The sequence below is a fragment of the Salvelinus alpinus genome, chromosome 4 (assembly GCF_045679555.1).
Source record: "Salvelinus alpinus chromosome 4, SLU_Salpinus.1, whole genome shotgun sequence".
In the NCBI taxonomy this organism is placed as follows: domain Eukaryota; kingdom Metazoa; phylum Chordata; class Actinopteri; order Salmoniformes; family Salmonidae; genus Salvelinus; species Salvelinus alpinus.
This window is the reverse complement of record NC_092089.1, coordinates 37073859-37095732: the sequence shown is the minus strand read 5'-3', so window position 1 is coordinate 37095732 and position 21874 is coordinate 37073859. Positions and strand designations below refer to the sequence as shown.

Here is a 21874-nt window from a genome sequence, read left to right as displayed (position 1 = left end):
TATAATGCTGGGATGGGGGTATGGGGGGGAGAAATTGAGAGTATAAAATAAAGTGTGGGGATAGGTAGGGTGGGATGTGAGTGGGGAAATACCCACAATGCCCGTGTTTCATTCATACTGAGTATAGAGCCGCTCCACCATCGCTCCCTGGCTCTCTTTTCATTTAAATGGAAATCAATCGTGCCCCGTGAACAAAAGCTTTAGGGCCGAGGTGCTGGCTGGCTTATTTCTTACTCTGCATTCCAGAGAAAGGATGTTTTTTGGCAGGGGTCAGAGGAGAGGGGGAGTTGGACATGATGTGCTTCGGCATGACAGGGCTATTCATTTGTTGCGTTATCATAAGGGAACAAGGGTTGTTGTGAGTGTGTGCGAATTACACCCAAGATCAAGTAGTGTTGAAATAACTGGGTCTGTCAAAACAGCGTGCTTTCTCCACTCAACCTTACCGCTGTGATGTCATCAGCTGGGGATGGGCTTGGCTTGGTTCCAAGCTGTACAGAAACACCTGTGTTATTAGCACCTCCATCTCATTTTGTGTTATCTGGTTCACTCAATCAGAATTGTCCCAATCTGTTTAAGTTGATGAAATTCAATTAGTAGCTGGTGCTACTAATAGTGAGAAACAGATTCTAAATGCATACGGAGTGGTATGTGTGTGTCTGCACTCTGCAGGTGTTTGTGTATGTGGGGTTTGATTGAAGCATCACAACTAGCCCAGTAAGCCTGAGATGTAGTCTAGCTCTGACAGCATTTCAAAAGGAGAATAATTTGACATACATTTAAAAGAACAAAACAACTTTCACTCTCTGTTTGTTTACTGACCACAGTCACATTCAAGAAAGCCTTTCCCCTACTCAGAAATACCATGAGAAATACCCTTCACCTACAAAGTAGATGTTGTGGTTACGAGTTCGCGACTAGTCTCACTATAAGATGAGGTTTGCATAGAACAGTTTTTCTTGTTCACGATACAAAGTACATGTAAGAACCGTTCAAGCAAGCATGTTGAATAAGCCACGAACCAAACAAAGTGCAAAAATCCTAAAATAATTGGTTTGACCTGTGTAACGCTCTGTACATTCAGCTACACTCGCACATCTCCATGGCATTATGCTCCTTCAAAGCCACAAAGCATTGCTATTGTGAATGCATCAAAACTGATTGTCCTCCATTTATTTATTCCAGGCCTTACGTTGAAAAGGGTATGAAATGTTCAAATATTGGAAAAATATTGTATTTTCAAAACAGCTCCATGGGCTTTTTCAGCTGTGCTAAAGTTTCTCTAGGCCCATTTTTCATCTAATCTTGATTTTTTTTTGTCTAGAGAAAGCATTACCGAGTTCAGCCAATCCCTGACACTGTCAGACATGGCTCTCCAAGAGCGTTAACTTATTATACAAAAGTCCTTACACTACCCCCTCTCCAAAAAAACTGTTGTGCATTCTGTCTTTTGATGAAAATAGGAAAATGTATCAACCAGCAGATTTTGTTTGATGAGCTTGATGCATTTCAGGGATGATGCGTCCTCTGCACAGCAATACGCTATGCAAATGTGTTTAAAAAAATGTTTTTCTTTGACAAGTTGCTTGGTGTATTATTATATTGTTATGAAATGTCCTATTGTAAACTCAATATTCAAATGATAATTTAGTCTTTTAGTTAAGCACACGTCTTCATCAGTACTCATAATCAATGCTGATAAACCCTGTACATTCTGTTTGCTCAGGATCATTAACTGTTTGTAACGTACAGTAGCGAAGTGTTTCTACAATACTCTATATCTCATCTAATCCTATGTCTATGAATCTGAGTGTGTTTTAGAATAACGAGACCTGCACTAAAAGTGTAATCTTGCTGTTCTACTTGTACTGTAGGTTTCCACAGCCCATACATTCTCCAATCATTCAATTCAGACTAGCATTACTCATGTTCTGTATATGGCTCTTCTATATCATGGATTATGACTATTTTTACATTAAATCTGCTATGCTTTGTCTCAATGTGAATGCTTCACGATATGCCATATGGACACAGAGCTGGTACACTATGTGGCATAATCCAGAGTTTTGCTCATTTAAGTTGTAAATTGTACAATGAAAAGCCACTAAGAAGCTTAAAATAACTTTCTACTAAAACATTTTGTCAGTCTGTTTTCTGAGTAAAGAACATGCTGGAACTACTGACCATCTGTTTTCTTTGTGAGTTATACAATACAGGAAAGGGAAGTGAACAGGTTTTATTTTTACATCCTGAACTTTAGGGGTATTTTGAAGATTAACCGATAGTGGAATGTTTTTCAGGCCCATTTTATTCATAAAGCTTATTGTATGAGGCTCGGCCGTTTCTGAGGTAATGCTTTTAAACGTTTTCATAGAAACAGCTTGGCTAGTGTTGAGCAGGCTGTTCGATAGAGGTGGAAACCTGATTTCAAACATGACTCATCTTGTCATTATCCAGCCAGACTCGCAATTAATTTTAATTTCAAAGTTGAATTTGGTAATGGAAGGCAATGGAAATAACATTTAACAAAGACTAACAGGAAAATAATGCCCCTATTCTTCACTTGTCAGCGTGACTAATTTGTCCATGGTTTATTCTGGAGTAAACATTTTTTTTTATCTCCACCTCTCTGTTCCTTTATAAGGACAAATCATGTGGCCAGTGACACTTTGCTTCTTGAAAGTCCAATATCTTGAAAACTTGACATTTTGGATCTGTATTAACAGTCCATTAATGAAAAAAATACCTAAATATAGTTTGAGTCGAATTTCCATTTAAAGGTAGAACAGGGAAGCTTCTCAGACACCTATGTCTGCATTGTGCCTTTGGCATGTAGTATTGGCAATTCCCTACCCGGAACCAGAGGGACTGTTCGGTTAGATGAGGCTGTCAGATGCATGATGGACCTCGATAATATCTGTGAAAATGAGACCATGAACAGGACATGTATGTGATTTATTAGAGAAAATGTCATCCACGTTGGTGACAAATCTACAGATAAAATCTACATGAAAATCTGTGAAAAGCTAGGCATGAAATTTCCATCTCTGGGATATCAGAGAGAAAAGGATCAGTACCTCTTCCAGTGCTCTTGGGGGCGCCTCTGAGCTACGTAACAGTATGTATTCTGTAACATTTTGTAAGCATTTGAAAATATACATAGAAACATGATTGCCAAAGTTTAATAAAACTTGCATTCAAAACCACAGGTAAGTCTTTAGAAGAGTGAGGGAGGGGTAATTTCATAATGTTGAGTGAGTCTCACTTGCAGTCTGTGGGAAAGGCACATGAAACACATCTCACGTTCTTATCTCTGAAATGAGAGACAGAGTTTTGTCCAACAACGTTTTCACACACACATACACACGCACATGGTCGATAAGGTCTGTTGTATCAGTGTTGTTTCTCCATGTCCCTCTGATGAACTCTTTTGGTGTCTTGAGGCCACTCAGTAACACGTTTGTCCCCTCACTACTCTCTGGCCACTTGGTACGACCTGGGAAAAAACACATGACGTCAATTAATGAAATGTCCGATTATCCAGGGTCAATTCATCTAAGGTCAGATAATCAAATTTAAATTAATCAAACATTGATTATTCTAACATCAATTCATCAAACAACGAAAACAAAGATTTACATAACTGTACATGGCTGACGAACCAATCGAATACAGCCAAACAATGCTTTAAGCCATTTGTAAACAACAGGATCTAAGTCAGCAGTCCATTCAGTGATTATGACTGATGTCAAAACAGTGATTTATCCATGTTCACAGTACTGTATCTACATAAACTCATTTAGGCACACAGATACTCACTCATGGTATAGATAGAATACAGTAGCATTCAATACCAACACAGAATGATATCCCTAACCATTGCAACCCTGCTGGTCCACTTGGCTTTTTACCTTGTCCCTTTATAGTCAGTCACTTCACTGGAACACTTCCATTACAAATACTGTTGCATGATTGGACCTGTGTTCCATAATGAGGTCACAGCCACAAAAGCATAACCACAGTTGTGTCAGTTGTAGTATGTGAAGCTGAAGGTGACATGTGTGGTTGGGTGTATACTGTATGTGTGCGTGAGTGTGTGTCACATTGATATAAGTGGCTATAGAGGACTACTCACTTCCCTGTGCCCACATGACACCTAGGCATCCGGCATACTTTACCACCTGTGTGATAGAGAACGAGAAAGAAAGAAAGAGTGAAAGACAATAAGAGGGATAGAGAGAGCTGTTTTTATGATAACAGTACAGTATTAACAGCGTGAATACGACAAAGAAAAGAGACACGGAGGGTAAATGTTTTCTACTCACAGCTAATGACCATAATACCCAGGATGAAGAGCGCTGCAGCCATAGACAGACCAACAACACGGAGGAAGTAGTAGTCTGAGCATAGACACAGTGACACATAGATGAGTCTATTACCATGTGATTGTAAACCATGTTTGGAGGCATTGTGGTATTGATAAGTGGATTTTAGCTGCTTGGTTGATCATTATATTTGTGCACTTTGGAAAAAGTCAGATCCTCTTACCATAATTGAATGGTTCATCCCACTTTGCATCTGTGATCAAAGAAAAATACAATATCACTTAGTTGAAAGACACTACTTGCATTGTGTGTTTTTAGAGCATAATAGGTGTAGCCTATATTCCTGCAACAAAGAGAGAGGTGGGTCACATGGGAACAACACAATGAGATGACAACAGAGCGGTCTGGTCCAATTGATGTTGTTGACGTCACATCTCAACCCTTACATAAGCCTGCACAGCGCAGAGGGACACACTCAGAGACTTCTTATCTCTTACATCAGCCACAATCAAGCATTAATCTGAGGACAAGTTAGAGACAGCGAGCTGAGGTGCTCTGTTTCTGTTTCACAACTCCTCTAAGGGTTTTGTTTGGGAGACAGGGAATTGTGATATTGTTATCTCACAGCAAATTTGACAGTAACAAAACAAAAAACTCCAGATTTAAGGAAATGTTAGGCCTTTGTTACCCCAGGCAACAAGAAGAGCGATGGTTCTCTTGATGGTATTTTCAGAGGTGGTTGGAGATGGTGTCACTATGGACAAAGAGAGAGAGAGAGAGAGAGAGAGAGAGAGAGAGAGAGAGAGAGAGAGAGAGAGAGAGCGAGAGATTTAAAAAAATATAAAAAATTCTCTGTCAGCATTTTGAGTCCTTATCTCTGTCATATGGACCTGTACATAATTACATCTCATTAAATTCCAGGTGCATTCCTTTTATGTAACTCTCACTTTTTATAGAATTTCAGCATATTTCAATGGCACGACTCTCAGGAAATCGGGTCAGTCTAATTACACTTTTTAAAGCGTATCAGTGGAGTCCTTGTCAGGTGCTGTAAAATCCACTGCCTGTCTATCTTAACGAGAAAGGGGAATGTAACATTTGCTAATTACAGAGCCAATTCGATTTTAAATTGCATGCACCCTTGACGTGAAAGACAGAACTGGTTATGGGAGATTCTTCATAGCAAAGCATCCATTCACTATAGCTCTGTTGCAGTGTTTTTCAGGGATTACCAATATGGGTGTTTATTTTTCAGGGAACAGGTAATTCCAATATGTCAAGGAGGGAATAAGAGGTTTGTTATTTACCTGCGGTGGTTAAGGACTTAGCCGTGGGTGTTGTTAACGTGTTTGTGTGAGCTGAGGAGAAAAGCAGAGAGGATGACATTGAGTTAAACGTGTGGCCTTGGTCTGTGGCAGAAATGTTGTAAACACACAATTTAAACTAGAAATGTAATTTTATATGAAATAATATTGTGTGACTTGCTTCAGCTCTTTAAAATGATTTGTGTGGTAGTTGAAGTTTAAACAGTTTTAATTAAGTGAAGCAGTGAAATATAGTCAAAGTTAAATACAGTGGGGAGAACAAGTATTTGATACACTGCCGATTTTGAAGGTTTTCCTACTTACAAAGCATGTAGAGGTCTGTAATTTGTATCATAGGTACAATTCAACCGTGAGAGACGGAATCTAAAACAAAAATGCAGAAAATCACATTGTATGATTTTTAAGTAATTAATTTTCATTTTATTGTATGACATAAGTATTTGATACATCAGAAAAGCAGAACTTAATATTTGCTACAGAAACCTTTGTTTGCAATTACAGAGATCATACGTTTCCTGTAGTTCTTGACCAGGTTTGCACACACTGCAGCAGGGATTTTGGCCCACTCCTCCATGCAGACCTTCTCCAGATCCTTCAGGTTTCGGGGCTGTCGCTGGGCAATACAGACTTTCAGCTCCCTCCAAAGATTTTCTATTGGGTTCAGGTCTGGAGAATGGCTAGGCCACTCCAGGACCTTGAGATGCTTCTTACGGAGCCACTCCTTAGTTGCTCTGGCTGTGTGTTTCGGGTCGTTGTCATGCTGGAAGACCCAGCCACGACCCATCTTCAATGCTCTTATTGAGGGAAGGAGGTTGTTGGCCAAGATCTCGCGATACATGGCCCTATCCATCCTCCCCTCAATACGGTGCAGTCGTCCTGTCCCCTTTGCAGAAAAGCATCCCCAAAGAATGATGTTTCCACCTCCATGCTTCACGGTTGGGATGGTGTTCTTGGGGTTGTACTCATCCTTCTTCTTCCTCCAAACACGGCGAGTGGAGTTTAGACCAAAAAGCTCTATTTTTGTCTCATCAGACCACATGACCTTCTCCCATTCCTCCTCTGGATCATCCAGATGGTCATTGGCAAACTTCAGACGGGCCTGGACATGTGCTGGCTTGAGCAAGGAGACCTTGCGTGCGCTGCAGGATTTTAATCCATGACGGCGTAGTGTATTACTAAGGGTTTTCTTTGAGACTGTGGTCCCAGCTCTCTTCAGGTTATTGACCAGGTCCTGCTGTGTAGTTCTGGGCTGATCCCTCACCTTCCTCATGATCATTGATGCCCCACGAGGTGAGATCTTTAATGGAGCCCCAGACCGAGGGTGATTGACCGTCATCTTGAACTTCTTCCATTTTCTAATAATTGCGCCAACAGTTGTTGCCTTCTCACCAAGCTGCTTGCCTATTGTCCTGCAGCCCATCCCAGCCTTGTGCAGGTCTACAATTTTATCCCTGATGTCCTTACACAGCTATCTGGTCTTGGCCATTGTGGAGAGGTTGGAGTCTGTTTGATTGAGTGTGTGGACAGGTGTCTTTTATACAGGTAACGAGTTCAAACAGGTGCAGTTAATACAGGTAATGAGTGGAGAAGAGGAGGGCTTCTTAAAGAAAAACTAACAGGTCTGTGAGAGCTGGAATTCTTACTGGTTGGTAGGTGATCAAATACTTATGTCATGCAATAAAATGCAAATGAATTACTTAAAAATCATACAATGTGATTTTCTGGAATTTTGTTTTAGATTCCGTCTCTCACAGTGTAAGTGTACCAATGATAAAAATTACAGACCTCTACATGCTTTGGAAGTAGGAAAACCTGCTAAATCGGCAGTGTATCAAATACTTGTTCTCCCCACTGTATATCAAAATATCAGGTCTGGTTACTTTGATAGACTACTATATCAACCGTATTACTGGAGTGTATTGTGTCATGTAAAAATGCCCACAGCGTGACACAGCTCACATTCAATAGTTATTGTGAGCCAATTTTTACACTTGTGATTGACTGTGATATCACAGCATGAAAAAGCTCACATTTTGAGAATTCTCACTGGTCAATTGGATATCTGTGTTTCTTAGGTAGATAACCTCAGTGCCTGATTGAAATTGACAAAAAAGTAATGACAACTTTTTAAATATATTATTGTTTGTTTTGTGCTTCTGTCTGGGCTGACTAGTTAGCTCTCGTCAGGTAACTTCAGCAACTGGGTGGAATGGTGAGTTAGATGTTTATGTGTTAACATAGCGACTTCTGCATTGCCTCTTTGATGGAGCAATTTTGATTGGTAGAAGTTATGATTTCAGATTTATATAGCAGAGAAATTAGACTAAGATTTCATAGCCTCTAAGGTTTTGTATAAGTTGTTGGGATAGTAGCTGACTTGTGTCAAAAGGTACATTGTTTACAGTGAATAATATGTTGGAAGACATGGGAGTTTTCAACAATGGGAGCTTTAGAATGTTGAAGAAATCTCTTTACAGTGGATGAAGTTGTTTTAGGAGAACGGAAAGTTTAATAGTTTAAAAAGTATAAATGTTATCAAAAAGTTGTATGAAAGAATCTTAATCCAGATGGAATGGCATTTCTATCTTAAACAGTGTAAGAGGAGTGGTGTTCCAGATAACTATAACAAGTCAGAAATAAGTGGTACATCCTTTGTGGCATTGTGGCATTTAAAGGTTTTACTTCAGTGAATAGCTGAAATATAGTCAAAAGTACAGTCGTGGCCAAAAGTTTTGAGAATGACACAAATATTAATTTCCACAAAATTTGCTGCTTCAGTGTCTTTAGATATTTTTCTCAGATGTTACTATGGAATACTGAAGTATAATTACAAGCATTTCATAAGTGTCAAAAGCTTTTATTGCCAATTACATGAAGTTGATGCAAAGAGTCAATATTTGCAGTGTTGACCCTTCTTTTTCAAGACCTCTGCAATCCGCCCTGGCATGCTGTCAATTAACTTCTGGGTCACATCCTGACTGATGGCAGCCCATTCTTGCATAATCAATGCTTGGACTTTGTCAGAATTTGTGGGTTTTTGTTTGTCCACCCACCTCTTGAGGATTGACCACAAGTTCTCAATGAGATCAAGGTCAGGGGAGTTTCCTGGCCATGGACCCAAAAGATCAATGTTTTGTTCCCTGAGCCACTTAGTTATCACTTTTGCCTTATGGCAAGGTGCTCCGTCATGCTGGAAAAGGCATTGTTCGTCACCAAACTGTCCCTGGATGGTTGGGAGAAGTTGCTCTCGGGGGATGTGTTGGTACCACTCCTTATTCATGGCTGTGTTCTTAGGCAAAATTGTGAGTGAGCCCACTCCCTTGGCTGAGAAGCAACCCCACACATGAATGGTCTCAGGATGCTTTACTGTTGGCATGACACAGGACTGATGGTAGCGCTCACCTTGTCTTCTCCGGACAAGCTTTTTTCCGGATGCCCCAAACAATCGGAAAGGGGATTCATCAGAGGAAATGACTTTACCCCAGTCCTCAGCAGTCTAATCCCTGTACCTTTTGCAGAATATCAGTCTGTCCCTGATGTTTTTCCTGAAGAGAAGTGGCTTCTTTGCTGCCCTTCTTGACACCAGGCCATCCTCCAAAAGTCTTTGCCTCACTGTGCGTGCAGATGCACTCACACCTGCCTGCTGCCATTCCTGATCAAGCTCTGTACTGGTGGTGCCTCGATCCCGTAGCTGAATCAACTTTAGGAGACGGTCCTGGTGCTTGCTGGACTTTCTTGGGCGCCCTGAAGCCTTCTTCACAACAATTGAACCGCTCTCCTTGAAGTTCTTGATGATCCGATAAATGGTTGATTTAGGTGCAATCTTACTGGCAGCATTATCCTTGCCTGTGAAGCCCTTTTTGTGCAAAGCAATGATGACGCCACGTGTTTCCTTGGAGGTAACCATGGTTGACAGAGGAAGAACAATGATTCCAAGCACCACCCTCCTTTTGAAGCTTCCAGTCTGTTATTCGAACTCAATCAGCATGACAGAGTGATCTCCAGCCTTGTCCTCGTCAACACTCACACCTGTGTTAACGAGAGAATCACTGACATGATGTCAGCTGGTCCTTTTGTGGCAGGGCTGATATGCATTGGAAGTGTTTTTTGGGGATTCAGTTCATTTGCATGGCAAAGAGGGACTTTGTAATTAATCTGATCACTCTTCATAACATTCAGGAGTATATGCAAATTGCCATCATTCAAACTGAGGCAGCAGACGTGAAAATTAATATTTGTGTCATTCTCAAAACCTTTGGCCATGACTGTACATATTTCAGCATAAATAACTACAGTCAGACTACTACACTTTTAGTCAAAGAAATAGAAAAAAGTTTTAGGCTATTATTTTGCATTTAGTGGAAGAAGTTTAGAAGTTTGTTAGTGTTGACAAATTGAGGCTGGTATAGTAGAGGCAGTGACTGTTTTATAAATAGTTGATAATAGCCTTTAGTGGGGGACTAGGACGTAGTAAGTAACCCAGAAGTACTAGTAGCAGTACATTGCAGTATTAATTCTGAATGTTTTAGGTAGGTAGGCCATGGGTTAGCTATAGTAAGTGGGGTAACTATTGTAGTTTGGTTAGTGAGTGTGTGAGTTGTTATAGTGGGTTAGTTTAGTGGGTTGCGGTGAGCTGTGTGGCATAATCAGTTTTATGTGCTCCCCCAGTGCTATAATCTGATTGGTAGAAGATAGTATGTGGAATGGAATAGCCCCGCAGCCCGTTAAATAGTCCCTACAAGTCCACCAACCCCCAAAAGGAAACAAAAATACTTACAGTAAACAGTAACATTAAGAGGTTTTGATGACAAGGCAGAAGGTTTTGGTCCCTCTGGTCCCAGGTCCAGCTCTGCCTCACATTTGTACTCCACTTCACCCTCATATCTTCTGTGGGTGATGGTGAGGGTGGAGGACATATTCACTGGTTTCTTTGTGGAGTCATTAAACCTTTGAGTCTCTATAGTTTCATTCCCTTTGTACCACCTCACAACCAGGTTCTGTAGAGGAGCGATGTTCTGGATGTCACACTGCAGCTGGTACTTCTTCCCCTCCATCATTGGACCAGAGTGGCTCAGAGGAGAGATAGACACGCTGTCTGGAGTCTCTAGAGACAAAATAGTTACATATAGTGAAATATAATGGATTTTGCTGACAAAACTCACAAATATAAGAAAAATAACTTACTGTAGAGAATGACAGGGAGAATCTCAGTACACTGACTTCCATTTTGTGGATTGACGTAGCATTTAGGTTCTATTGTCCAGTCCATGAGGCTTCTCACAGTCCAGGTGACAAAGTTGACATTTTCATGCAAATCTGTACCTCCGAACGTGGCCTCCCACCCCATCCCCTCGGGGTCTGTGGATGATGTGCAGTTGACTGAGACGGAGTCCCCATATCTCACCACTACTCTGGGAGGGTTGAGCTCAACAGGACAGGAGGCATGTGTAGGCGCACCTACAGTTCAGAGCATGACAGAGACCATAATCATATCATTTACTTTCTCAAGCAGACTTAGCTTCAAACAAAAACTATATCCTAAGTATAGGCCTAGAATACAGAACAAATTAAAAATAGGTTACATGAATTGCATTTTTCAGAAGGCAGTTTCTAATCAGTAACGTTAAAGCAGCAAAATGCAACTTTGAGCGACCTGACCAAATTCACATGGATAGTGAGTTATACTGTAGGTCTGTCATTCTTCATTGAAAGCAGGTCTAAGTAGTATATCAGTTCTGTGTGCGCTATTTCTATGGTTCCGGTTTTCAAGTTTAGTTTTTGCATCTTTTACTTTCAGTTTTGTACACCAGCTTCAAACAACTGACAATACAAGATTTGTGGCTGTGGAAAATATATTTCACATCGGTTTAGATGGTAAAATGATTCTCTACAGTATACAGTGCATTCGAGACATATTCAGACACCTTGACTTTTTCCACATTTTGTTACGTTACAGCCTTATTCTAAAATTGATTAAATGTTTTTTTCCCCCTCGTCAATCCACACACAATACCCCATAATGACAAAGTAAACAGTTTTTTAGAATGTTTGCTCATTTATGAAAATATAAAACTGAAATATCACATTTACATAATTATTCAGACCCTTTACTCAGTACTTTGTTGAAGCATTTAGCCGCGATTACAGCATTGAGTCTTCTTGGTTATGACACTACAAGCTTGGCACACATGTATTTGGGGATTTTCACTCATTCTTCTCTACAGATCCTCTCAAGCTCTGTCAGGCTGGATAAGGAGTATTGCTGCATAGCAATTTTCAGGTCTCTCCAGATATGTTCAATCGGGTTCAAGACCGGGCTCTGGCTGGGCCACTCAAAGACATTGAGACTTGTCCCAAAGCCACTCCTGTGTTGTCTTGGCTGTGTGCTAAGGGTCGTTGTCCTGTTGGAAGGTGAACCTCCGCCACAGTCTGAGGTCCTGAGCATTCTGGAGTAGGTTTTCATGAAGGATCTCTCTGTACTTTGCTCCGTTCATCTTTGCCTCGATCCTGACTAGTCTCCCAGTCCCAGCTAATGAAAACATCCCCACAGCATGATGCTGCCACCACCATGCTTCACCATAGGGATGGTGCCAGGTTTCCTCCAGATGTGATGCTTGGCATTCAGGCCAAAGAGTTCTAACATGGTTTCATCAAACCAGGAGAATCTTGTTTCTCATGGTCTGAGAGTCTTTAGGTGCCTTTTGGCAAACTCCAAGCAGGCTGTCATGTGCCTTTTACTGAGGAGTGGCTTTCGTCTGGCCACTCTACCATAAAGGCCTGATTGGTGTAGTGCTGCAGAGATGGTTGTCCTTCTGGAAGGTTTTACCATCTCCACAGTGGAGCTCTGTCAGAGTGACCATCGGGTTCTTGGTCACCTCCCTGACCAAGGCCCTTCTCCCCCTATTACTCAGTTTGGCCAGGCGGCCAGCTCTAGGAAGAGTCTTGGTGGTTCCAAACTTCTTCCATTTAAGAATGATGGAGGCCACTGTGTTCTTAGGTACCTTCAATGCTGCAGAAATGTTTTTGGTACCCTTCCCCAGATCTGTGCCTCGACACAAACCTGTCTCGGAGCTCTATGTACAATTCCTCCGACCTCATGGCTTGGTTTTTGCTCTGACATGCACTGTCAACTGTGGGAACTTACATAGACAGATGTGTGCCTTTTCAAATCATGTCCAATCAATTGAATGTACCACGGATGGACTCCAAGTTGTAGAATCATCTCAAGGATGATCAATGGAAACAGGATGCACCTGAACTCAATTTAAATTCTCATAGCAAAGTGTCTGAATACTTATGTAAATAAGGCATTTCCATTTTATTTTACACATTTGCAAACATTTCTAAAAACCTGTTTTTGCTTTGTCCTTATGTGGTACTGTGTAGATTGCTGAGGATTTTTATTTATTTAATACATTTTAAAGTAAGGCTGTAATGTAACAAAATGTGGAAAAAGTCAAGGTGTGTGAATACTTTCAGAAGGCACTGTAATGTTGACTATTAGAATATAAACACATAACCTACTCTTTTTTTTATTAACTGAATTACTTACCAGAGGAAAAGGACAGGAAACCCAAGACTCTAATATTTGTGTAAACTGTTCAGAATTGTCTTCTGTGGGTGTCACCAAGTAGGCTGATACCCTATATCATGAGTGCACAATCCCTAGGTTAGACAGTACAGTGCAATATGAATGTTCAATACACACAATAAGCTGACTTGTCAAATTAACAAATTAGTGTATTTTGTTAAATTTAAAACATTCCAACCTTTTTTTTTGCCTTATCTAGTCCAGATATGGCATGATTCCACTATTTGTATCCGTTTGCATCAGTTTCAATGCAGGACTTTTATTTTGAAGGCGAACTGACGATTCCACTACTGTTGCTAATTGTTATTGTGGCTCAGTTCACATAGGTGCTACAGTACATGGGGTCGCTATTGTAGTTTGGTTTGTGTCAGTGGGGTTTCTTATAATGGGTTAGTTTAGTGGGTTGGGTTGAGCTGTATGGCATAATCAGTCTTATTTGCTCCCACAGTGCTATAATTTAATTGGTAAAAGATATTTATGTTCTGATTTCAGATTTGAAAAGCAGAGAACTAGAAGATTTCATACGCTCTACGTTTTTGTCCAAGTTGTTGGGAAAGTGGGCAAAAATGTAGTTCTGAAAAGTTGGGAGAAAGTTGTCAATGTTGTTACTAAAACAGCTGTATCGTTTGACTGTTAGAATATACTCTATTCTGATTTCACATTTGTATAGCAGAGAAGTAGACTAAGATTTCATACACTTTACGTTCTTGTCTAACTTGGGAAAGTGGTCAAAATGGCAGTATTTTCAAAATGTTGAGAGGAAAAGTACTTGATGCTCTTACTAAAACAGCTTCATTGTTTGATTGGTAGAAGATATTTATGTTCTGATATCAGATTTGAATTGCAGAAAAGTAGACTAATATGTCATACCATCTACGTTTGTGTCTTATTTGCTGGGAAAGTGGTCAAAATTTCAGTTGTTTGTAAAAATTGAGAGGAAAAGCAAGTTGATTTGATAACAAACAGCTATATCGATTGATTGGTAGAATATATTTCTGTTCTATATCAGATCTAAATAGGAGAGAAGTAGATTAAGATTTTGTTTTGTCTAGCTTGTTGAGGAAGTGGTCAAAGCAGCTGATTTGTGTCAAAAGTCACATTGTTTACAGTGAATAGAATGTTGGAAGTCACAGCTTCAGAATGGGAGTTTTTAAAGAGAGTCACTGCCTTTAAAAATCCCTTTGAAAATGGCCTTTGTGGTATCGATATGAGTCAGAAACAGTTATTCTAGTGTCAAATAGACTACAAAGTGTAAATAGGATCATTCTGGTAATAAAGTCAGTCTCGTCTGCGACATAGTTTGGAACATCCGTGCGTTACAACGGGTAAATGAAAGGTGGGTTTTGAGTTGATGATGTCCATTTGCCCACTAACAGAGTGTGAACAGCTGCGGTGATTGCGCTCTGTTCAATATAATAGACAGTGAGAAACACCTTAGTTAGATGTAAAATTGCTAACTAAAGCATCCTTGGCAAAAACTTCAAATTTATTACAGATTTCTTCAGTTATCTTAGATTCAGAAAACATGACAGAAACAAAGCAGTTGGGTAAAACCTAAACAATACATTACAAGACAGACAGAAGCACAAAACATGGCTACTGCTGTAATTATTCTCCACAACAATTGAGTAATGTATTCCTAGCAGCAGCCAGGGTTGAGAATGTGTCCACACACAGCCAGTGGGAGGGACAAAGGGAGGGAGTTACTCAGCTAACAAAAAACGTTCCCACAACTTTAGAGAACATTCTCTTAAGAGTGTCATTAGGCCATTAAGTAATGTTTTCATAGGACTGTTCTGGTGATGTGCAAGGAATGTTTCCAAGAAACCATTCCCTTAATGTCAAATAGAACTTACCCAGAATGGGGTTACCATGTTCTCAGAATTAAAGATATCAATGTTCTAGACACATTTCATGGTAAGGTTGTAAGAACATTCATGTGACCAGTTTTCTGTGTTATGAGACTATTCCATCAACGTCCCACCAAACATGGTTGCCATGTTCTCAGAACATAAGACATTGTTCTAGACACTTTTGATGGAAACGTTGCTGGAACATTTCTGTGTATCAGTTGTCAGGATGTCGCCTGATGGTCCCAAATAAATGTTTCCCCCCCCAAAAAGTTGAATTACACATCACGCCCTGTTAATGTTGCAGAGTCAATCAAGGGTCTTAATGGGGAACCACTGATAGCTCTGTCTGTTGTGAACGTTAGGGATACTCACACACACAGTACATTTAACATAGTGCTTTTAACTTACATGTTTTACACACTTTAAAATAGATGATTACATTGTGAATGTGCATTTACACAATAATTATTCAACATGTCTTCACTTGGGATTTGAATTCACAACCTCTTGGTTTACGGTACTGTGATCTCAGTGATTTGATTGACTTATTTCAGTATTTTAAGAGCTTTTTCTATAGTTGTCTAATGTTGTTGGGGCATGTTAAGCTGTTTTAATGATACTCCTGAATTACTATGATCAATGATATATTTTTTGTACTTTTAACAGAGCTGAGATTTACTCCAAAGTGCACTCAACCTATTGCGTACACCTATTGAGCTGTTTCATCTACATGAGTGCCAAAGGAGGAGGGGTCAGGGTTTCTTCTGGGCAGGGCCTAACTATACTATACCAAAAGTAAATCATAGGAACTCAGTTGGGGTCTCAACTTACTATTGAGATTAAAAATAGTAGTATACACAAGGTGCAATTTTGGTTGTGTGTAAGCAGTTTCTCTTGTTATGTCAGTCACTGACAGTCACTAAATGAGCCCATGTCAGCATATATATTTTGTTAAGTCTAGCGGCCAGCTATCTAAACTTGTAGTAATCATTGATTTTGTTAGTTGACTCACTCAAATACACTAGAAGACCAAAAGTCAAATATCTAATTCCAAAATTATGGGCATTAAAATGGAGTTGGTTCTTCATTCTTCTGGGTAAGCATTCCACTAGATGTTGGAATATTGTTGAGGGGACTGGCTTCCATTCAGCCAGAGCATTAGGCACTGATGTTGGGTGATTAGGCCTGGCTTGAGTCAGCGTTCCAATTCATCCCAAAGGTGTTCGATGGGGTTGAGGTCAGGGCTCTGTGCGGGCCAGTCAAGTTCTTCCACACCGATCTCGACAAACCATTTCTGTATGGACCTCGCTTTATAGGAGGGCATTGTCATGCTTAAACAGGAAAGGGCCTTTCCCAAACTGTTGCCACAAAGTTGCAAGCACAGAATCATCTATAATGTCATTGTATGCTGTAGCATTAGGATTTCCCTTCACTGGAACTAAGGGGCCTAGCCCGAACCATGAAGAACAGCCCCAGACCATTATTTCTCCTCCACCAAACTTTACAGTTGGCACTATGCATTGGGGCAGGTAGCGTTCTCCTGGCATCCGCCAAACCCAGATTAGTCTGTTGGACAGTCCGATGATGAAGCGGGATTCATCACTCCAGAGAAAGTGTTTCCACTTCTCCAGATTTTGGCGAGCTTCACACCACTCCAGCCGAAGCTTGGCATTGCGCATGGTGATCTTAGGCTTGTGTGCGGCTGCTCCGCCATGGAAACCCATTTCATGAAGCTCCAGATGAACAGTTATTGTGCTGATGTTGCTTCCAGAGGCAGTTAGGAACTCTGTAGTGAGTGTTGCAACAGAGGACAGGGGATTTTTACACGCTACGTGCATCAGCACTTGGTGGTCCCGTTCTGTGAGCTTGTGTGGCCTACCACTTCGCGACTGAGCCGTTGTTGCTCATATATGTTTCCACTTCACAATAACAGCACTTACAGTTGACTGTGGCAGTTCTAGCAGGGCAGAAATGTGACGAACTGACTTGTTGGAAAGGTGGCATCCTATGACGTGCCACGTTGAAAGTCACAGAGCTCTTCAGTAAGGCCATTCAACTGCCATTGTTTGTCTATGGAGATTGTATGGCTGTGTGCTCGATTTTACACACTTGTCAGCAACGGGTTTGGCTGAAATAACCGAATACGCTAATTTGAAGGGGATCTACATACTTTTGTATATATAGTGTATGTCAACGTGTGTCAAATATTTAAGTAAAAAAAAAAAATCTAAGCACTGTGTGTGAGTATCACTTGCGAACAGACAAGGAGCTATCATTGGCTCGGTAACAAGGCGTGATGTGTAATATTCTGGGTATGTTCTGTTTGACATTAAGGGAACGTTCTCCTTTCTGTAACGCCAAAACATGCTGAAAAGGTTCTCAGAAGGTTTTTGCCCACAAAGATAGAATGTTACCCTAACTAACAAGAAACTGGACACTCAAACATTAAAGGAACATTAAGGGTAACATCATAAAAACATTATCTCTCCCTAGAATTGTTAGCTGGGTAGATAGAGTGGTGTGAATGTATTCAAAGTTTGTCATAATAATTGTCTTGTGAGCGGGCAGTGCAGCGTTGTTATGAAGGGGCTGCTCTGGCCAACACAGAGGTGGATTTTCCTGGCCCTGAGAGACGGGAGAAGCAGGCCTTTGTACACACTCCACTCCCCATCAATACCTTCCAATTCACCACTCTGTGATGAATCGCTACAAGCCCACTATGGGCCCACTGGTTTCCCACAAGCAAATGTGATTAGAACTGAATCTATTTTCTATCAGGGAAATCGGTTCTGTTGCTGAATCCCTGTGAGGTCATTTTAGATATTTACAATGTGGTTCAGAGGAGAGATGTCACTGAAAAAAACTGTGGCTCGGGACTGTTTAGACCCCTAGGGGTCCGCGGAGGTACTGCAGGTTGTCTGCAAAAATATGGCAAAAATGTATAGATTTTATGAATATCACTAGCAACAACAGACTGAACAATTTTTTAAATACATACCTACTATAGAAAAGAGGGAATTATTACTTTTTAATGATGTCCTTATTTCTCAACTCCTAATATTGAGCAAATTAAACTCATTGGAGCTCATTACACTCACTGAAGTATCTGACATAGGCTTTGAAAAAACTCCTGAGAGTACCAGTCGTGGTGAATGACGCTAGCTGCTGGCAAACTTTCTTGACTTGGCCATACATTATTTATTCAACAAATTGCTAACCTTTGTTTAACCAGCTAAACAGCTGCTACCAACATGTATGTGGAGTAGGGCTGGCACATCTGTCGTATAATAATCATCACAATTATTGTAATACATTTATTTTAGGAGAAGGGAGAGATTGAACTTTATATTCAAGTAGATATAGCTCACCCAATAGCAGTTTTTCATTTTTACATGGAGAGGGTGAAGTTAGTAATCATTTTATGAGCGGAACGGTTGGGAGGAGAAGCTTGGTTTCCAAAAGTTCAAGGTGGTCAAAACCATTTGTTTTTGAGACAATTATGACAACTGTGGCCATTTGCATTACATTTAATTGTTACCCAAAATTCTATAATCGTCACAGCCCTAACTTGGAGTTACCTTTCTAACTAATAGGCTGTTAGAGTTTACACTTTTTCCAATTATAATGTGTGGAGGTCAAAATAATGAAAATCTATCTTCCAAATCTATTCATTTTGAAATGTTGATTACTTGTCCTTCTCATTATCATTCACCGGATGATAAGACAAAACATCTGAAGAAAAGAAACATGTTTTGCTAACATATAATGGGGGTCCCTGGGCAAGGAAAGGTGAAGGCCCCTGGTTTAGACACATTTTAGTTTGAGATGAGAAAGGAAGAGAGTGTGTATACAGTATGTTTATATATGAGAACAGTGTGTGTGACCGTGGGTGCACGCATGTGTATGTGTGAGAGAGAAATAAATGGTTATTTTTGATGACTTACCTGGTAGTGTGAGAAACAGACATACTGCCGTCCAGCTCAGCTGAATCTGAAAGACAGAGCACGTGAAGAAGTGAGAGATAGATGTGAGTGAGAGATTCATTGTGGTACAGCGTCTCAGCAGGGTCTGTAATTAATACAGCATTAAGCTGACTACTACTACAGCTGGAAATCTGCAAGATAAGCAAAGGCCCTTAAGCAGCATAGGTGACACTGCAATGAATACAGATCACTTAGAGGCAGCCACACAGGCACATCTGCTATACCGACAATAGATTACAACAGACACATGACAACCACACATCTATCAACCTTCATTAACACCCTGCTTGTTTGTGTGCTCCCGCTGCACGTAAACACACACTCACGAATGTTCTCTCTGCCCATTATAGGGCTGAGTAACAGGTTTCAGAACCAGCTCCTATCTTTACAGTAGCTGTAATGGTTTTGTAATGATTCTCTAACGGTTTTCTAATGGTACTCTACACAACGAGACAGACACTACGAGCTACTGTGTAGAACAAGGGATCTAGGCCCATGACTAAGATCAGTATAAAGAGGAAGTTGCCGTGTTACTGGTTTCATGTCAGTCACTGAGACTACATGTGTCACACCCTGATCTGTATCACCTGTCTTGTGATTGTCTCCACCCCCTCCAGGTGCTGCTTATTATCCCTGGTGTATATATCCTTGTGTTTCCTGTCTCTCTGTGCCAGTTCGTCTTATATGTTTTTCAAGTAACCAGCGGGTTCCCCGTACTCCTGCTTCGATTCTCTTTTGCTAGTCCTCCCGTTTTTTAACCCTTGCCTGTTTTCTGGACTCTATACCTGCCTGCCTGACCATTCTGCCTGCCTGCCACTCTGTACCTCCTGGACTCTGAAGTGGTTTTGACCTTTTGCCTGTCCCTTTTGGATTGTTTAATAAATATCAAGACTCAAACCATCTGCCTCCCGTGTCTGCATCTGGGTCTTGTGCCCTTATAACATTTATTTTGAAACACAGGAAATTGTACTCATAGAGGTTGTTTCTACCACTTCTCACCCCCACACCAAAGTGCAGTCAAGCACATTTTTCACACAATGAAGATGGCTGACAATCTCAAACAAAACATATAATATGATATACAAACTGGATGAGTGCACTCACATTTTCTAATCCATGGAATTATACTGAAGCCCCGTTTCCATTTTTCCAGCTGAAAGCCATGATCTCTGTATAGTTACACATATCACACAGCACATGGCCCTAATTTAGCCGAGGGGGAAGTTTGAGGTCGCTGCGATCACACTAAATCATTTCTGAACTCCTTAGTGTCGCCAACTAAAAATCTAGTTGCAGAATGAGGATCTGTCATAACAGCAACACTTACAGCAATCAGGTGCTACTCTCAGAGCTTTCTCTGAGACACACAACTACTGTACAGGGTCATAACAGCTTTTCCTAATCACTCTTCATCTGCACCATATGGTAATCATAGACATAAAATAACAGGCAAACAAGTAAACACATTCATTCTGAGGAGAATCGCAATCACCCTGACAACCTTTTAGTTCTGAGAAAAAGCAGTGTGTATACAGAAAAGTAACATCATCAGTAAACCAACCAGGAATCCAATGATTATTTGTTCTAGAGGGATGGAGAGCAGAGAGTGAGGTGGATGAAGGCAAGGAAGAAGGGAGGGATTGAAATCCAGATGAGTGTTTTGGTGTTGTATCAGTACCTAGCTGAGATCCCCTGACCTATTCTGATGGCAGCATGTCCTCAGGGGAGGCGGTGACAGGTGAACGTCAGTGGTCATCATGAGGCTTGACAGCTCAGATTAGCGGGTTACGCCAGTCCTAATTTCACTCTGAAGCCTCTGAAGCATATGTCAAGGCAAGGGCCTGTTCGCCTGGGGCTGTCCCAGCCTCCCCACCAGACTCTCTCTTACCCAGCCTCCCTACCCGACTCTCTCTCACCCCTCTAACCCCCTGTTTGGCCGTCTCTATCGCTCTCACTCACTCACCCATTGTCTATCTTTCTGTGTATCTGTCTGTTTGTCCGTCCATCCCAAACATTTGCCACACGCTCTCTTTCTCTCTCCCTCTCTCTGTCTCTCACTTCACATATCTTACTCTCTCCCTTTCTCATGAGTACCAATGTCCCTCCCTTCCTCCTCTTTGAGTCCCCAAAGAAAGCCATTCAGCTCACCTTGGTGTCCATCCTGAGATGTCGCGTAGTTCCAGAGCTCGTTCCAGAGCAGCATCCACGGTCTCTTTCCTCTGTGTGTCAGTCAGGAAGCATTAAGAACCGTCAGTCGACCACACCCTTCTGCTCATGACTTCCTTGTTCCATCCCTTGCGCACTACACTTTTTTTTCTCTCACCCACTCTTTCTCTCTCTGTTTGCTGGCTCTCACACGTGGGTCATGTCACTTCCTTTTTTGTTGTGTCTTCCAGACTAGTCTCTCTCACTGTCAGTCAGTCTGCCTCAATTGTCTCTGTGTTAGTGGTTCTCGTCTGTCTGTTTTATAGCCTGACGGCTGGTGTTTGCGGCTGGTGTTTGTCTGTCTGTCTGTCTGTCTGTCTCTCTATTTCTCTCTGTGTTTGCTTGTCTTTGTCTGCTTGTCTCTCTTTTTAACAGCCTCTCTCCATGTCTGTGTGTCTGCATGTCTCTCTTTTTGACATCCTCTCTCTATGTCTGTGTGTCTGCATGTCTCTCTTTTTGACATCCTCCCTCCATGTCTGTGTGTCTGCATGTCTCTCTTTTTGACATCCTCTCTCTATGTCTGTGTGTCTGCATGTCTCTCTTTTTGACAGCCTCTCTCCATGTCTGTGTGTCTGCATGTCTCTTTTTTTGA

The 21874-nt window shown here is 41.1% G+C and overlaps 1 protein-coding gene across 2 annotated transcripts; it reads right to left on the bottom strand.

Moving 5' to 3' along the window:
• Positions 1-2936: 2936 nt before the first annotated feature.
• On the bottom strand, positions 2937-21516 carry LOC139573446 (intercellular adhesion molecule 2-like). Of its 2 annotated transcripts, XM_071396899.1 has the most exons (11): positions 21226-21318; positions 19039-19084; positions 13203-13293; positions 10835-11107; positions 10428-10754; positions 5633-5683; positions 5014-5079; positions 4549-4578; positions 4326-4400; positions 4136-4181; positions 2937-3496 (listed from the first exon to the last, which is right to left on the bottom strand). In XM_071396899.1, exons 4-11 carry the CDS (start codon positions 10995-10997, stop codon positions 3472-3474), a joined length of 783 nt encoding a protein of 260 aa, XP_071253000.1. In that variant the 5' UTR covers positions 10998-11107; positions 13203-13293; positions 19039-19084; positions 21226-21318; the 3' UTR covers positions 2937-3471. The 2 variants fall into 2 exon arrangements, with proteins under 2 accessions (XP_071253000.1, XP_071252999.1); XM_071396898.1 differs by lacking the exon at positions 13203-13293 and having other exon boundaries at positions 21226-21516.
• Between the last annotated feature and the right edge of the window lie 358 nt (positions 21517-21874).

What these genes read in the sequence shown, in the direction of transcription:
- LOC139573446 (XM_071396898.1), bottom strand. An exon ending in TCTGTTTCTCACACTACCAG is followed by an intron (nt 11,108 to 19,038) that starts GTAAGTCATCAA and finishes TCTGAACTGTAG; the next exon opens with GTGCGCCTACACATGCCTCC. An exon ending in TAAGTCCTTAACCACCGCAG is followed by an intron (nt 5,080 to 5,632) that starts GTAAATAACAAA and finishes CTTTGTCCATAG; the next exon opens with TGACACCATCTCCAACCACC.